Below are 18,282 nucleotides of genomic sequence, written 5' to 3'. Positions count from 1 at the left end.
GGTTTGATAACTTAACTTTTTTTCTTCCTTAAAATTTTAATAATCTTAGCTGGATTATATAGTTAGATATTTTGCTCGTTTTACTGTCAATGGTACCGAGAGGGGCGTATTACTGACTCGTGATCTGGAGGCCGGTATCTGTTGGCGTTTTCCTTTGTTTAGCTCAAGGTAGAGGAACGTGCATGCATGTAGACACTAAAAATCAAATATCTCGTCCAATCATTTGCTGTACGTACAGAAAGACCACTCTGCGGGGGGAATGGAAGTGTTTCTTTCTCAGCCTTTGACGTTAGACAAGTGCAAAAAGACACTGAAACGAGTCAGAACTAATTATTTTCAACAAGGGTAGATTGAATAAGCTCTTTCGATGTTGGAATTATGTCCTACGAAATGAAGAGATGGATTTTAGTACTGGTTCAAACAGTTATGGTAGTGCAGCGGCCGTTTAGCTAGTTTCGCGCCCGAGGTATGAACAATCTAGCCCGTAGGTGTTTTCCGTTGATCACGAACTGCGCAGTGAAATTCCCGTTAAGGATGCGACGTATCAAGGAAGCGTTGCTGAATACTACCCTCCCAAACATTGGGTCGACCCCTGCTGGCGTCTTTTCGATCATCAAACTCTCCACGCAATCTCCCCAGCTCCTGTAATGCCATTAAATATTCCAGACAGAAATTAATGAGAGCTCTAATTACTCGACCCTTGGTAATTAAGTGACACATTAAATGAAAGAAAGAAAACAGATCTAGGAATGCATGCATATGTACAGATACATACGATCTGAAGAAGTTGATGATTTCATCCCTTGACAGGGGATAGCCCCTGGAGAAGGTCAGAAACATGGAGCGGAGATCCTGACCACCGCCACCGGAGTTAGTTTCAAGATACGGAGGAGACCAAGGCTTGGCCATTGGGTTGAGTGTAGACGACCCAGCTGCAGCTGATGCTGATGAGGAGATCATCATATTGGTGGCCTTATTCGGGGACGACGACCCTCCGAGTCCGAGCATCATCCTCTTGGAGTTGTGATCATGATCGAAGGCGCTCATCAGCAGCCCGGCCGAGAGAACTACTTCCTCCCTACCTGTGGAATATTTTATGGCATCGTCATGAAAAATCACGTTGCAGATACGTTGGAGGAAGTGGGTGACGCCCTGAAGCGCGACGTCGCGGTTGTAGTGGAAAAAGCGGAGGTTGATGGGCTCATTAAGCAGGTTCGCGGTGATGGGGATGTCGTCATGGGAGGCGGAAACGGGTTGCCCTTGTCGGGTGGTGAGTGCATTTACACAAGCTTCTCCTTCGTTAACAACGGAGCGTAGGTATTGTTCGTCTTTGAGAGCCAACTCGAAGATGCGCCTCACCAAATCATGGTGGCCGATGGACTCCATCCACAGCCACAGTGCTATCACCGCCTTCGCCATCTCTGCTCCCATCCCCTCCATACTGATAAGACGCTTGTAAAGGTCACGTTCCATTTTGTGGAAGAGCATCAGATCCACGACTGAGGCCATCGATATCGATCGGTCTTTGGCGCTTTAATTTAGACCCGTAAAGAGAACCGGAGCAGTGGTGAAGAAAATCACTGGTAGACTCATGAAGAGGAGCTTAACTTTATTTTTGTAGGAGGGGGAGAGTATATGCAATCTTATGTATCGCCTATTAAGGAAACACAAATTTAAGTCCATGCACAATGGGATCTGTCACTTTATTACATTAGCAAATACTTGCGAGGAGAAGCTTTGTTTTCTTATCTAATTTACTTTCTTGGAAGATTCTCCACATCTTTGGAATTAAAAAGGTGGGTTAGGTCCCAGTATTTATTGCAATCTATCTGTTAAATGAGGTGGGTCAGCTGTGTAAGGAGTATGGACACTACTTATCTCCACATTTGTATGATATTGTCTATATTGGGCCTAAGCTCTCATGGATTTGTTCTTGGGTTTTTACCCCAAAAGGTCTCATACCAATAGAGATAGTGTCCACACTTTTATATCCAAGATCCTCCCCACTTGTAACCAATGTGAGATTTTGGTCATATACCCAATATTTGTAAGGACTATGGACACTACATATCTCCACATTGGTATGGTATTGTCCACTTTGGGCCTAAACCCTCATGGATTTGCTCTTGGGCTTTTACCCCAAAATGCCTCATACCAATAGAGATAGTGTCCACACTTTTATATCCAAGATACTCCCCACTTGTAACCAATGTAGGATTTTGGTCATATACCCAACAATCCTCCCCACGTCCATGAAGAATCTGGAGCACACCACTTGTCCAATAGAGCACTTCCACGGATCCCTTTGTGATTTAATTCGAGGTCCACCACCTTGGTACGATATTCAAAGGATCTCATCCACCATGACTAACTCCAGGGCATAACTCTGATACTATTTGTAAGGACTATGGACATTACCTATCTCCACATTGGTATGATATTGTCCACTTTGAGCCTTAATCCTCATGAATTTGCTCTTGGACTTTTACCCCAAAAGGCCTTATACCAATAGAGATAGTGTCCACACTTTTATATCCAAGATCCTCTCCACTTGTAACCAATGTGGGACTTTGGTCGTATACCCAACAAGCTGGGTCACTCAGTCCAACAAATCACCACACCTCTAGTGACGTAGCTAGGTGGCTCCTTCACGCCTGGCCAATGCGATTTGCTCACTTTCTTCCTTCAAATCTTATCTTCACTTTCTTCCTTCAAATCTTATCTTCCCTGATGTGCAAGGGCTTGAGCTTAGTTTCAAAATAGTTTGAAAGAGGTGGATAATTTCAGCTAGGTTCATTTAATCACTTCAAAATGGCCAAGATTTTCTATGCCTCCTTGCTGCCATGGTTGCCAACCCTTGTAAACATATATGTTACTTAGTTTACTTTTAACGGAGGAGAGCTCTACCTTTCTTTGTCTTCCTGCAGGAACAACGAGAGGACCCTTGTCTCTTCCCTTGATACTATGATAAAAATGGAGGCCGTCATAGCGAAGGAGTCAAATTAAGGAGTATCCTACATTTGTTTTGATCCTTTGTGAATTCGAAATTGATAAGGATAGAGCATCTTCTCTTATGAGGCTTTTGCTGCTCAACTCTTGGATAAGTAATATGTTTTTATTCCACTTTCATTTGTCCAAGCAAGGGATCCATAATTACCTTCTCTTGAATAGTGGTAAAACTGAACTTGTAAATGACCTTAGATTTGTCCGATCTTTCTAGAGTATGACTCCTCCCAGTAGGTTTTATTAGCCCCTGTGGACTATGCTGTCAGATGGGTTATGTTACAATGTTCTTGTAGGAGATTACTAATCTGAGAATCATTTACACTAACAGGCCGTGGCGAGGACAACGCCCCAATGACAAGGCACAAAGCAAGCTCCGGCATTAACTGGTGAGGAATTTGGCATTTGCGATCTTGCTAAAAGTTGATTATGTTGTTCAAAATTTCTTCCGTATTTTCGTCCTCAAGCTTTGTAACTGTAGGCAAGAAGCTCAACCGAATAAAATGCTTCTCCTCCACAGATCTTCAGAGTAAGATCTGATAGAAAACTGCTACTTTCATGGAGGTCCTCTGCCGTGCAAGCTTCTGGCATAGAAGGGGAGGGGGACGAATCATGATTCGCTACAACTCCCTCCATATATAAACTCGGTCCGCTACCATGTTTTTTAGCTGGTCCAATTACGTGGGGATCCGCCCTCCGTATTGCTCTCCGCTCTTGTTATCAGTCGTACACATTTTCATATTAACGTGTCTATTAACCTTGGCACTTTAAAGCTTGAGAAAAAAATGTGTTTTTTTTTATTAAAAACTTAGGGATAGTTTGTGCCGCCATAAAAACAAAATGATGGAAAAATATTTTTGACTAATTTTCTTATTGAATTTTTTCATTACAAAAAATTCCTTTTGACAGGTTTTCTTGTGTTTGTGCCCTAAATGAAACAATAGTCAAAATAAATTATAGTGTTTACGTCTACATTAGAAATAAAATAATTTTTATGAATAACTAAAATAAGGTTAAAGTGATAGGGAAGTGATTAAGAACAACTTTAATGCTTCTTGGTTTATTTTTTTTCATAATTTCCTATTGAAGTAAAAAAAAAAGTAATTTTTGTAAATATTTCTCTTAGACAAGACGAATCAAGTAGAAAATCCTTGGTCCATAAACATGATACAAAAGCTAGAAAATTTTGGTCAAAGAAAAAAAAATTCATGACATTTTTTTCCTATATTTTCCAGTTGGCAAAAATACACCTGAAGAGATGTGGGTTTTATCAATTAAAGTGATATATAAGATAATTTTTCATATAAACCTTTTCTATTCTAAATTTTTAATAATAACCTTATTGTACTATAATTACCAAGTATATATGTGTAAGGACTATGGATACTATCTATTTCCTTATTGGTATGATATTGTCCACTTTGGGCCTAAGCTCTCATGGATTTGCTCTTGGGCTTTACCCCCAAAGGCCTCATACCAATAGAGATAGTTTCCAAACTTATATATCTATGATCCTCGCCACTTTAGTCAATGTGGGACTTTGGTCGTGTACCCAACAATCCTCCGTCGTTGGGCATGGGAGGGCGAGCCTCTATCGCAGAGCCTCTCAACCGCTCGACTTATCTTCTCTCTCAGCCTCCCTCTCTTCTCCCTCTCGGCGTACAGTTGGAGCGCCGCCTCCATCACCGTTGCCCGCTGGCCCACCGCCTCCGTCGTCGTAGTCTCCCACCGTTGAGGAAAACGATGGTTTAATTTTTCCTAAGTTAAGGAAAAATTAAACCATCATAATAAGAATAATAATTTATATTATTTATTTAATATATTTATTTTATAATTACTATATTAAATTAGTGATTTAATAGTCATAATTAAAATATTTTTAAAAGAAATATTTGATAAAAAAATTTGGTTTAATTATCCCATTGCTATAATTAATTAAACCAATGGTTTTAAATTTTGTGACAATATATTATTAATTAATAATACAAAAAATATTATGTTATTGATAAATATATATATATTTATTAATTTTTTATTATTGTATTAAATTAGTGGTTTTTAATGTTAAAACATATCTTATGTTATTAAAAAATAATTTATTTATTTAATTTTAATAATTTATTCTAGTCACACGTAATTATTGTATTAATTTATAATAAACTATAATCATCAATTAATATAATATAGTTTTTCATTAATTAAGATATTAATATATTTTATTACTACGTTAAATCACTTATAAGTGTAGTAACCATGTTTATTTTTGTTAATTATTTGTTTAGGTATATGTTATATTTAAGTATATTATAAAAGGTTACTCATTCTCTTGTTTATATCATACTTTTCATTTGGGGGCACTAACACTGGAATCTGTTTTCCAGTACACTTGAACTCGTTTACACTAACACCTAAGGATGAGTTGAAGTTGAATCATTTCATTTAAGATGAATTGAATTCTTCACTTCATTTTAAGTTCATTACGAACTAACCTCGCCCCTCAGACAAACCACCCATCATACCAAAACCTCACAAAATTGCCACTACCAACGAAGAAACGCACGCCTATAGAAAAAAAGATTTGAGGGTAGAATGAACGCCATAGTGGCGAGAGACACTGACGTCGTCGCCCTATCGATGTCCACCAAGTCTCATGCCAATTGAGGTTGGCAACTATCATAGGCCTCCAAATAGATATAGGCTTGGCATTGAATTTCCCGAACCATTTGAGGAGGAGAGCATGATTCATGTTGCTAGTAGGATGAATACCAAGGCCCCTTTGCCTCTAGGTTTCACACATTAGTCCAGTTTACCAGGTGAAACTTGAAACTATCACTCAAGCCACACCAAATGAAGCGACATTTAAGGGCATCAATTTAATGGCAGATCACAACTAAGCAATGAAGGAATGAGAGATAGTAGCAGGATTTGAAGAGAGTGAGATGCCTTGCTTTTTATAGAAGGCGACCTCTCCAATTTGCAAAGTGAGGCTCCAACTTCTGAATCACAGGACTCTAGCGATGTCTATGAGGTTGCCCATCATAAAGAGGAAGACCTTACTGGTTTCATAGTCAAGATAAGAGGCCAAGGATTGTGAAAGACCAAAAAATTGTGGATTTCTTCCAATTCACCTTCTAACTCGAGGTAAGCTAAAAAAGGCCAAGAAGTGCCTTGATGTGCTTTACTTGCTTCACCAATCCAGCCCCAAATAAGATGGTGTCGTTGCAAACTGAAGGAGAGGAATGTCGAATTCTGTCTGAGGGGAGACAGGAGAGAGCCATCCAAGCCTCTTAGCGGGTGTTGAGAGGTATTCAACGATGATATTGAAGAGGAAGGGAGAAAGGGGATCCCATGCCGAATACCCAGAGAGCTTTTGAAGTAACTGCACACGGTGTCATTTAGAATTAGGGAGAAGGAAGGGGGTCGAGATGCAGCTTCTTATCCAAAATCTCCATTTCTAACCAAAATCCATATGATCGTCAAGGTCATCCAGTAGTTGTCAATTCATCCAATCAAATGACTTTTCTAAATAAAATTCTAGGGCTAAACAGGGACAATTAGATCGCTTGAAGTGGTCCAGGATCTCATGAGAAGCCATGGAAGTGTTAAGCATGGTACGTCCCTTGATGAAATCATATTGTCCTACGTGGATTACCATGGGGAGAACAACCTTGTGGAGGTGGGCAAGTATGACGACTATGATCTTATATGGACTAGAAACTAGGCTGATTGAAAGAAAATCATTTGGATGTTTGACTAATTCCCTGTTTGGAACAAGGGTGATGAAACAAGTGCCAAGACTCTTGAAGGTTATCCTCAGATAATAAAAGCAATTGATCATGGCAACAATGTCCATTTTGATGACAGGTCAACACCGCTTGTCAAATTCACTATTGTAGCCATTTGGGCCATGAGCACGGTTAGTAGGCATACCGAGAATGGCTCCCTCAATCTCCTTCTCAGAGAAGGGAAGCTCCAAGAGGGCAGCCTAAAAGCTGGAATTTTGGATAGGTGAATGCTATGGACTCATCTATTACTATATTTATCTCTATCTCTATCAGAAACACTCTTTTTTATAAAGATTAAAAAAATAAAAAAAAAACAAAAGAAAGGCGTTAGTGATAATCGTCCTCTCCGAAGAGACCTCGTCATTGAGAAAAAGGGAGGAGATACAATTGGCCCATCTTCTGGTGGAAGCAATGGCGTGGAAGAATCTGGTATTTTCATCTCCCTCCGTAAGTCAATTGAAGTAGGAACAATGCTTCCAATGTGTTCTCTCCAAGTGAGCCATAACTACAGGTGACATCGAGCTGAGCCAAGCCTGGACCTGCTTATGTTCGAGCCGAACTTGATTTAAATATTTCGAGTCTCGCTTCGAGCCTCGCCTCGCCTCGAGCCTAAAATTGTTATCGAGCTCGAGCCGAGTTTCAAGCTGAGCTCGAGCCTCAACATACATTTAAAACTTTTCAAAAATATATATCGAATAAAATGTATATAAAATTATGCATACATTTTACATAAAATTGGGTATGACCTCTACATAAAATTGGGCATAACCTATATATATAATACGTGTATAAGATTGGGCATAACCTTTACTTAAAATTGAGCATAATCTATATATATAATACTTGTATAAAATTCAGCATGACCTCTACTTAAAATTGGGCATAATCAATATATATAATACCTGCATAGATACTCCATAAACATTCCATAAAATTGTTTATACATTCCATAAACACTCCATACACTGCATAACATTATAAATAAACTCTATACAATAATCAAACACAACAAAATTAAATAAAATATCACTATCAATTTACAATCACCCAAATAAAAACTATAAATCCTTTAAATAAAATCCTATTACTATTAGAGACTTACTAGAAAATTACAAGAAATATTTTAATTTTTTCTTAGGAAAGTTAAATGGACCTCTTATTGCCTTTTCTAAGGAAATAAATAAAAATTAATAATTAATCTAATATATTATTATACTTATCGATAAATTTTTAATCACATAAAATGTCAAACACAAAATTGCTATAAAAATTGCCTCATGCTCAAAGTATTAAATCATCAACTGTCAAATACTTATTCAAAATTTTTCTATATGGTTTTCTAACCCATCTTGGTAAGAAAATCTTTCTTATAAATTTATATGATTTTTTTTTAAATTATAATTAGAAAAATAGTTTGAAAAAACATGAGGCACTAATGGTCCCTATATTTCTACTAAAAATGTCTTTTCAACATTTATTGAAAAAACCACTAATAGTCTCTAGAAACGTATTTCTACTAAAATATCTTTTCAATTTCTTTAAGAGCCATGAGGAAGGGACAAAGATTTTTTTTTTCCCTTGTTTATGATCTCGCACGTAAGGGTGACTTTGAATAAATTATATATAAAATTATGTATACATTTAAAAAAAATATAATAGGGGAGGTTCAAGATTGAATTTCTATAATGGATTAAAATGCACCAATATTAATTTTTTTTACTCCAATTGTTGTCTAGCTTGTTTTGTAATTTTTGAATTTGGCCATAATTTATTATGGCCTCCTTAGTGCCCCTAGATGAAAATTTATATTCTAGGAAAAACTAAAAATATTTTTCCTATGATACATATTCCCAAAAATACCTTTAAATAAAATCTTATTACTATTAGTGACTTATTAGAAAATTACAAGAAATATTTTAAAATTTTCTTAGGAAAGTTAAATGGACTTTTTATTGTCTCTTCTAGGGAAATAAATAAAAATTAATAATCAATCTAATATATTATTATACTTATCGATAAATTTTTATTTAAATAAAATATCAAACACAAAATTGCAATGAAAATTGCTTCATGTTAAAAGTATTACAACATCAACTGTTAAATACTTATTCAAAAATTTTCTATACAGTTTTCTACCCCATCTTGGTACGAAAATCTTACTTAGAAAATTATGTGATTTTTAATAAAAAATTTCAATTAGAAAAATATTTTAAAAAATAATAGACACCAATAGTTTATAGAAACTTATTTCTAAAAAAAAAATTTAATTTTTTGAGAGGAAAAAGTTTTTTTTTTTACTTTATGATCTCGCACGTGCGAAATCGCACGTACGAGATCATCTTTGCGCGGGGGAGGGGAGAGATTATTTCTCCCCTAATTTCTCCCTTGAACTTAGGTTCTGGTTTTCCGCCGAGACGATGCTGAGGGAAGGGGGTTACGGTGCCGGGGAGGACCTATCGTCGGGGATGACGACTGTGACGACGGCGACGGAAGTTGTGGCGATGGTGAGGAGAGGAAGAAATCGAACGGATGGCCACAAAGGTGGCCGGCGAGCAGCTGCGACGACGGTAGAGACGGCCGGCGAACAGCTGCGACAGTGACAACAGCCGACGGGAGGGGCTCGACAGTGACGAGGGGAGGAAATTTTTTTCCTCCCCTCGTTCTCGATCCCGCTCCTGCTTCCGCTCCCCCGCTCCTGATCCCGATACCGATCCGATTCACCTCAAGCCGGCTCGCGAGCTGACGAACCGAACCTGGCTTCGGTCGAGTTCGGTTCGTTAAGGTAAACGAGCCAATTTCGGTGTTCGAGCTCGATAGATAACGAATCGAACTGAGCCGAACTCGGGCCACTCGTGAGCGACCTCGGTTCGAAGCCACCCCTAGCCATAACTATGACTTGAGATTGGAGTGAGAGCCGTGAATTCCAGCTGGGAGAGAGGGAGTTGCTCTTTAATTTCATCCAGATAAAAAATCTTAGCTTGGATGATGGTCTTAGCATTAGTAGTTGAAGCACGTTAATTGGCAGCCCAACGTCTAAGATGACTTTTCAGCAACTTAGGGGGGGTTAGTCAACAAAATGAAAATTTGATCTTCATCTTCATCTTCATCTTATGTAACTACATGATCTTCATCTTCGAAATGGGTGTTAGTCAAGACAACTTCATCTTCGAAATCTTTGAAATAGGGTGTTAGTGTGGACAACTTCATCTTCATCTTCATCTTCATCTTATAGAAATTTAAAATTATTGATTTTAATAATTATAAAAATGAACTAATTAAACCAAAGTGTTTGAGTTAACAATATTTTAATTACCGCTATTAAATCACTAATACAATAGAGTGAATAAAAAAAATTCTGATTAATGAATAAAAAATATTATATTAATAACATAAGATAGATTTGCATTGTATTAATTAATAATATATTTTGACATAATTAATGATGATATATTAATCAAATGCATACTTTAATTATATTTTATTTACCAGAGAAAATCTTGTCCTAAAAGCAAGAAATCTTGCAAGACAGAAATCGAATTATTATACAAATGAAAACGTTATGAACAAAAAAATAATAATATGAGATTTGAAGCTGCATGAACTGGATGTTACTATTCACAACAAATCATCATAAACCTGCAATATTTCAATCCAAAATAAAGAAAGAACAGATTCGTCACAAACACTAGGTAGTGTTACATTGACCGAGAGAGGGCAGTTGTGCAATTGATCAACAAAGAAAGAGACGGGGGGAAGGTGCTGGTTACAGCAATGTAAGCTGAAACTTGGACATGAATAGGCGATCTTGCTCTGACCAAGTAGAGAGATAAGGTTTTAGGGGAATAAAAGTATGAGTTCCACAATATTCAGGGAGCAAGTCTAATCTGAATCACCAGATGAAACCAGTCCACCACCATTAGTGCTTATGGACTCTACACATCCAGGCAGTTCAAGAGGAACTCTCAATTTGTATTTCCCATATCTTCTTTGGTCATCCACATATTCAGGTGATCCAAACCCATTAGTTAGTTGTAGGTCATTCTTCAGTTAAGGACGAACTTCTTAGATCAGGACTAATACCAAGATGGAAATCAGCTTTGAGAAGATCATAATCGTCGTCTTTTGATTGCCAGCAGTCCAATTCATCCATCTCAAAGATCCTACTAACAAGTCCTTCCCTACATGATATCCTCACATCCGATGCCTGATCAAATTTTATCCTTTGAAGGTGAGTTCTATTAGTTGAGTTAGATGGTGTGGCTGGATAAGACAACTGAAAACTCAAATCAGGCACTAACAACGCTTTACTTGTTTCACATGTCACATGCAAACTTTGAGTTGATGAGCTCACTGTTTGAAGAGCCTCAACCATTGACCTCAATTCAATATCATGATCCAAGTAATCTTCCATACTCATCCAAGAGAAGGCAATGTGCTTTTCTGAATGTGAACCAGAGCCAGGCGTACAAATAATATTTTGACTACCCCAAGATTCAGCTGAATATGGAGAATCCTCTACACGATTGTATCGATATCCCCTTGCTTCTGATAAACAGCTCTTGTTAGCAGCAGTTATAGCTGATGTGGTAGTTGAGGTCCTGTGAAGATCAAGATCACATTGCGATGCTTCTCGTATAAATATGGCAGGGGTGAAGCCGAAGGGTGAAATCGAAGGGGGAAATCCGAAGCCGAAGGGTGAAATTGAAGGGGGAAATCCGAAGCCGAAGGGTGAAATTGAAGGGGGAAATCCGAAGCCGAAGGGTGAAGTCAAAGGGTGAAATCGAAGGGGAAAATCCGAAGCCGAAAGGTGAAATCGAAGGGGGAAATCCGAAGCCAAAGGATGAAATCGATGCCTAATCGAGACTAGCCAGAGAGAGAAGGGAGTGGGAGGCCGAAAGGGAGAAGAGAGGGAGAAGACAGAGAAGAAAGGGAGGTCGGGAGGGAATAGAGAGAGAGAAGCGAGAGAGAGCTTGTTCGAGAGAAGAGAGGGAGTCACGGAGACGAGAGAGGGGGTGCGACAGAGAGGGCGAGGCCGAGAGTTGAGGCTGGAGACGAGAGGGAACTGAGATGGTGGCCGAGATCAACGTCGAGGACGCAGGGAGACGAATGACGAGATCAATGTTGGGGGCGCATGGAGACGAGAGAGGGAAGGGAGTGCGGGAGAGAGGAAGAAAAAAGAAAAAGAAGACGCGCGATGGGGGGGGGGGGGGTGCGAGGAGAGAGAGTAAGGCCGAGAGCGTCGCCCGTCCTTCAAAAGGCCCCCCCCCCTTAAGTTTTTGAGGGAGACGCCATCCAACAACATTGTTGGCTAAATTGGTCCACCAGTTGAAGGTTAAAGAGTTGAACTCATCATCCAGGAGCCACAAGTTCTCAAAATGGAAGGGTTTGTGCCCCATTGACTGATCTTGGTATCTTCCCAAGGCTTGCTGGTAGCCAATTGCCATTGGCGAAGAACCGATCCAGTTTGGAAAGAACATGGTGCTGTTGTTGACCATTAGACCAAGTATAACTTTTTCTAGATTGCAGGATTACTTCAAGCTCACATCCATTAATGAAATTGGCAAAATGGCACATGGATGAGGTAATGCATGAGAAGAAGGGAGTTTGTCAGAGTAGTAGTGAATAACATTGAAGTCTCCAGTGAAGAGCTATGCCGCCTAGCATCTCTGAGAGAGGGAGGAGAGCTCATCCAAGAACTGATGGCGCTCAAGGTAATGGGTTAGGTCATATACGTCGATAGTACTCCAAATGTTGCTAGTGGATCGATCACAGATCTTAAGGCCAATGGAAAAGGTGCCTATGTATTTATTCAGAATATCGGGGTGTTGGGGTTCTAGAGGGCAAGGATTCCATCAAATTGTCCAATAGCATTTAATGCAGTCCAAGCAGGGGATGAGCAGTTCCGGAGATCTTGGATCAGATGGTCATCCATAATTTGAGCTTTGATCCCTTGGAGAAAGATAATAGAGGCCTTTGAGGAGGTAAAGTGACGTCTTTGGTAGCAACTTGATTCCTAAGATTGACAATTCCACAAACATTCCTGAAGAGATTAATCATTTTCTCTTCCTCGTTTGCTTGACTCCTGGATTGGAATTCAGCAATGAATTTCCTGAAGTTTTCTCCGAGCAAGGGGGTGGGGATTCAAAGGATTTGAATTTTGAAATGTGTTGGTTTGATGGAATAGGGGTGGTCAAGGCGTTGACTGTGTGAATGAGGGTGTTGAGGTTGTGGCCGTGTAGGAGTGACACTGAGTTCACGGTTCTGCATGTCACCATCCGAGTTGACTCAACCTCGTCTTCTCGGATGGGGAATAGAGTCGAACTTCTGCGCAGGAGAAAGAGCTTCAAAGAGAATTTTAGGTAGCAGTGTTGAGGAGTAGTAGCGTGCTGAAGGTTTTGGCTATCTGGATGAATTTTGATTGTGCCAAAGTTCTGCTAAAAGTCCCCAAAAATTCAGTCATTGCCCCCATAAGGTTGTTTGTAGTGGAAAAAGTCCACTTCGAAAGCTTGCAGATGCCAACACATTGCACAATGGGGAGTCACATGGCAACAGATTTATCATCATAGGTGCGGAAATGGAAGAGCTATCTATTTACACCAAGGAAAGAGAAGGTCAGGGAATAATCAAGACATAGTGCCTCATGGAACTAATTAGCAATGGAGGGCATGCGATCAGCGCTCGTGTTGACCTCAGCCCCAAGGGAAAGGGAGGGTTGTGAGATCCCTTCCTCTCAGAGATGCATGGGAAGGGTAATAGTAGTGGTGGTTGTTCTGGGGATAGAGGAAATTAAGTCTGAATGATTGTGGGCTTGGTTTTGGGTGGTGGTAGTAGGAGGTTGATTGGTTGGGGATGGATTGGTAGCGACGGATGTGAATGGTGGTGGTGGTGGCAGGTTACGGTTGCTGGTGGGAGTGGGGGGAAAAGGAGGGATTGTGTTGGGTCAAAGACATAAAGGACAATGCATCCAGTCCAAAGCTCCTTGGTCTTCCTTTCGGATTGCCAGTCAGATATGACTTAATCAAACAGTTGAACAAAGCTGGCTGATGCTGCATGGGGGATGGAGTAAAAGGATTTCCTTTCACCAGTTCGAATAGTTATATGAATCAGCTCATTTGTTTGGCTAAAAGAGGAGTCACTGGTTCGGAAGGTCTCACTAGCTGAGGGTTCCATTGGGTAGAATTTGTTCCATGCGAGTGGCGTGCCGTCCTCGCGGAGTGGCTCTAGTTGTGGATTATCAGAGCTCCAGTAGTGGATTATCAAAGCTCCTCACAGCATGAGTGCTGCTATATCAAAGTACAAGATTTCCTTTCCTTTGAGGTAAGAACGTTCCCTTCATGATGAACTTGTTAGTGCTTTATCCGGCCCTCTGTGTTAAGAAATAGTCCCATATGGATTAGTAAGACAAAATATGTTGAGTTTATTAATTGTAAAAGAGGTTTCCTAAGATGGTTAGTCATTTTGGGATGGGTTTTGGACCCAACTTCACATGTTATCAGAGTAGGTATTCATATGTGGGCCTCTACCCAATTTATCCATATGTAAGAGCCCAGAAGGCCTACATATGAGGGGGAGTGTTAAGAAATAGTCTCACATAGATTAGTGAAAATAAATATATTGAGTTTATTAATTGGGAAAGAAGTTTCCTAAGATGGCTAGTCATTTTAGGATGGGCCTTGGACCCAACTTTACACTTTGAAGTTCATATGTCTGGTTTTCTGCCTCAACCATGATTCTCCACAAGATGTCGTCCTTTCCCTTGTAATCTGTCTTTCAGCCTCGCTCGGGTAGTCATTTGTTTCTTGCTTCCTCCTCTCGCTCTCATACTTCTCCCTCTTTGCTCTCCTGCTTTTCCCACTCTCCCTCATCACCCGACACCATGTTGGAGACATCTATCTAATGCTTCCAGTGAATTCTTTCACCACCATGATTTCTTGTTCCTGTGTGACTTTACAAAGCTGGTGAATTCTAAAGGTATGATTTCAAAAACAAAATGAAACAAAAAAAGTCTGACTGCTTCTATTATAAAACCATCTAGTTAACTGCTTTAACTGTCAAAGAAGGCATGGGAGCCTAGGAAATTGTGGTGGATAGTGAGAGGAGGAGACCATCCCCCTTGTGGTTTTTCTACTGTTTTACCTCAGTTTGTGACGACTCCCTTTTGAAAAAGAAGGAGGGCATTGTACTCCAATGTGAGTCTTCTTCTTTGGCAACTTTTGCTGGGAAAGGAAAAAAACAGTGGAAAGAAATAGAGTGAGAGGCTTTCTTGCTCACGCTGTTCTTGGCTTCTGGACACACAGAGGGGAGATACGTAGAGAGGATGACGAATCACCCACTGGAACATCATGAAGTTTACTTTCTCTCTCGTCGTCTGTCTCTCTCCCTGTTAAAGGTTTTTTTTTATGGGTGAGGGTCTTACCCGACTTCTCTTCAAAAAGGTATTTTGGTTCTACCTTGTCTCCTTGCCTTTTGCTATGTTGATCTGGCGTTTATGATTACCTCTGGAGATGTACTTTGTTGGGTTTGTGAGTTGTGAGTGTTGTAAACACTCTGTGTAATTTTCTCCTGATAATAAAATATCTGCAGCAGCCTATGGACGTAGCCAGAGTTGGGTGAACCACTTTAAAATAGTGTGTTGTTATTTTTGTGTCCTCGTTAATCTGGTCATTATTTCCTAACAACTGGTATTAAAGCTGGGTTGTAGAGAAAGTCAGTAACGATCCAAAGATAACCAATTTGAGTGAGAGTAATGGTCGTAGATGAAAGGAAGGTGAAAATTGAAAACTTCGATGGTGCGGACTTTGGTTTCTAGAAAATATAGATAGAGGATTATCTGTATCAGAAAAATTTATATCTACTACTTGAAGGAGTGAAGCCAGAAACTATGAAGGATGAAGAGTGGAAATTCCACTACAGAAAAGCACTTGGAGTTATTTGATTAATGTTATCCCGCAAAGGAGAAGACCATAGCAGGTCTTATGAAGGTTCTCACCAGTATGTACGAGAAGCCGTCGGACTTAAATGAAGTGCATCTGATGAGGCGATTGTTCAATTTGAGCATGGCGGAAGGAGCATTAGTAGCTCAACATCTCAATGAATTCAATACAATCACAACCCAGTTGGGTTTAGTTGAAATTGAATTCAACGAAGAAGTTCATGCATTAATACTTTTGTCTTCCCTACCAGAAAGTTGGGATGCCACTATTACAGCTGTGAGTAGCTCGTCAGGAAGCAATAAGTTAAAATTCAATGATGTTCGTGATCTAGTTCTCAGCGAAGAAATCAGACGTCGGGTGAAGTGTCGACTTCTTCAACATTGTCTATAGAGGCAAGAAGAAGAACTAGAGGAAATAGACGTGGCAGGTCAATCCATCGAGGCAGATCTCAAAATAAAAGGTTTAAATCCAGAAATCCCAATAATTCTTAGAACTGAAAGATCGTCAAGTGTTGGAATTGTTGGAAAATCGGGCACTACAAAAATTAGTGCACCGAAAGATCAGGAGGCGAAGGTAGAAGCAAATGTTGCTTCCACCTTAAGGAAAGATGATGCATTACTATGTTCTTTGGAGAGCAAGGAGGAGTCTTGGGTGTTACACTCTGGAGCATTGTTCCACGCTACCTCGTAGAAATAATTCTTCGAGAAATATGTGTCCAAAAATCTTGGTAAGGTATATCTTAGTGATGATCAACCTTGTGATATTATTGGCAAAGGTGTAGTGAAGATTAACTTGAATGGGTCTATATGGGAGCAGAAAAATATCAGGCATATTCTCGACCTAAGTAAGAACTTAATCTCAGTAGGGCAGTTAGCCAGTGAAGGCTACACTACGATTTTCCATGGTGATGATTGGAAAATTTCAAAGGGTACATTGGTGGTTGCAGGAGGAAAGAAGAGTGACACTCTTTACATGACAACAAAGGCATGTTGTACAATTGCAGTTGCAACAAACGACAAAAGTTCCAACCTGTAGCACCAGAGACTTGGTCACATGAATGAGAAAGAAATGAAGATTATACATTCCATGGGGAAACTATCAGGTTTACAGTCAGTAGAAATTGACATGTGCGAGGAATGCATACTTGGAAAGCATAATAGAGTTAACTTTCAGACAAGTGGCAGAACTCTGAAGAAGGAAAGGCTGGAGCTCGTTCATTCTGATGTTTGGGGTCAACAACTATCTCATCCATTGGTGGAAAACACTACTTCATGACATTCATCAATGACCACTCTCGGAAGGTATGGGTATACTTTCTAAGTCACAAATATGAAGTGTTTGATGCTTTCAGAAGATGGAAAACCATGGTTGAAAATGAGACAGGTCTTAAGATCAAAATGCTTAGAATTGATAATGGGGGTGAATATGAAGACACTAGATTCAAGAAGTTCTGTTATAACCATGGGATCCGAATGGAAAGAACTATGCCATATATGCCTCAACATAATGGTGTAGCTGAGCGTATGAACAGAACTTTGACTAAGAGAGTCAGAAGTATGCAGATGTAGTCAGGCCTACCAAAACAATTCTAGGTAGAAGCAGTCAACACAATAACTTATTTGATCAACTGAGGTCTATCAGTCCCATTGGAGTAAAGAATACCAGAAGAGGTATGGAGCAGAAAGGAAGTAAAACTATCACACCTTAAAGTTTTTGGTTGTGAAGCATATGTGCACATCAATGATCAAGGCAAGAATAATCTTGATCCCAAGTCCAAGAAATGTACCCTCATCGGTTATGGCGAGGATGAGTTTGGATACCGCATATGGGATGATGAAAACAAAAGGGTGATTTACAGTAGAGATGTGATTTTCAATGAAAGAGTGATATATAAGGATAACTATACTACAAACGCTAGTAACTCAGTAGAAAGTGAGCCAGTATATGTAGATGTGGATGATGTCCCATATGGTTCTATAGCAAACCCTCAACCCAAGGAATCTATTGAACAGAATAGTGCACAATAGTCCGACACATCACAATCCCCTACTTCAGTTCCTATATGAGAAGGTCTTCTTGACCTCATGTGCCTAACAGGAGATACATGAATTATCTACTGTTGACTGATGAAAGAGAACCTGAATACTACGAAGAGGCATGTCAGACTGAAGATGCTAGCAAGTGGGAGTTTGCTATGAAAGACGAGATGAATTCTCTAATCTCCAACCAGACATGGGAACTAGTTGAGTTACCCATAGGGAAGAAGGCCCTTCATAACAAATGGGTGTATCAGGTGAAAGAGAAGCATGATGGCTCTAAGAGATACAAAGCCCGACTAGTTGTCAAAGGATTCCAATAGAAGGAAGGAATTGAAAACATCGACATTTTTTCTCCCGTTGTCAAGCTCAATACAATCAGAACAATGTTGAGTATTGTTGCCACTAAAGACCTCTATCTAGAGCAGTTGGATGTAAAAACTGCATTTCTTCATGGAGACTTGGATAAGGAGTTATATGCATCAATCAAAAGGTTTGTCAAAAAAGGAGAAAGAGAATATGGTG

The 18,282-nt window shown here is 39.6% G+C and overlaps 1 protein-coding gene across 1 annotated transcript; it reads right to left on the bottom strand.

Annotated features, from left to right (window-relative positions):
• Positions 1–449: 449 nt before the first annotated feature.
• On the bottom strand, positions 450–1,509 carry LOC137962062 (uncharacterized). Its single transcript, XM_068808774.1, has 2 exons — positions 776–1,509; positions 450–642 (listed from the first exon to the last, which is right to left on the bottom strand). The coding sequence occupies exons 1-2, from the start codon at positions 1,507–1,509 to the stop codon at positions 450–452; spliced, it is 927 nt and encodes a 308-aa protein (XP_068664875.1).
• Positions 1,510–18,282: the final 16,773 nt, after the last annotated feature.

This window comes from Aristolochia californica, unplaced genomic scaffold (assembly GCF_029961685.1).
Source record: "Aristolochia californica isolate CCGP_79_NKW_82.1479 unplaced genomic scaffold, dmAriCali1.0.hap1 SCAF_4, whole genome shotgun sequence".
In the NCBI taxonomy this organism is placed as follows: domain Eukaryota; kingdom Viridiplantae; phylum Streptophyta; class Magnoliopsida; order Piperales; family Aristolochiaceae; genus Aristolochia; species Aristolochia californica.
This window is presented reverse-complemented; position numbering and strand designations above follow the sequence as displayed.

Excerpts from the sequence above, each read along its gene's own strand:
- LOC137962062 (XM_068808774.1), bottom strand. The coding sequence starts at position 1,509 with ATGGCCTCAGTCGTGGATCTGATGCTCTTCCACAAAATGGAACGTGAC. Across the intron at positions 643-775 it reads ATCATCAACTTCTTCAGATC|GAGCTGGGGAGATTGCGTGG; the intron begins GTATGTATCTGT and ends ATGGCATTACAG.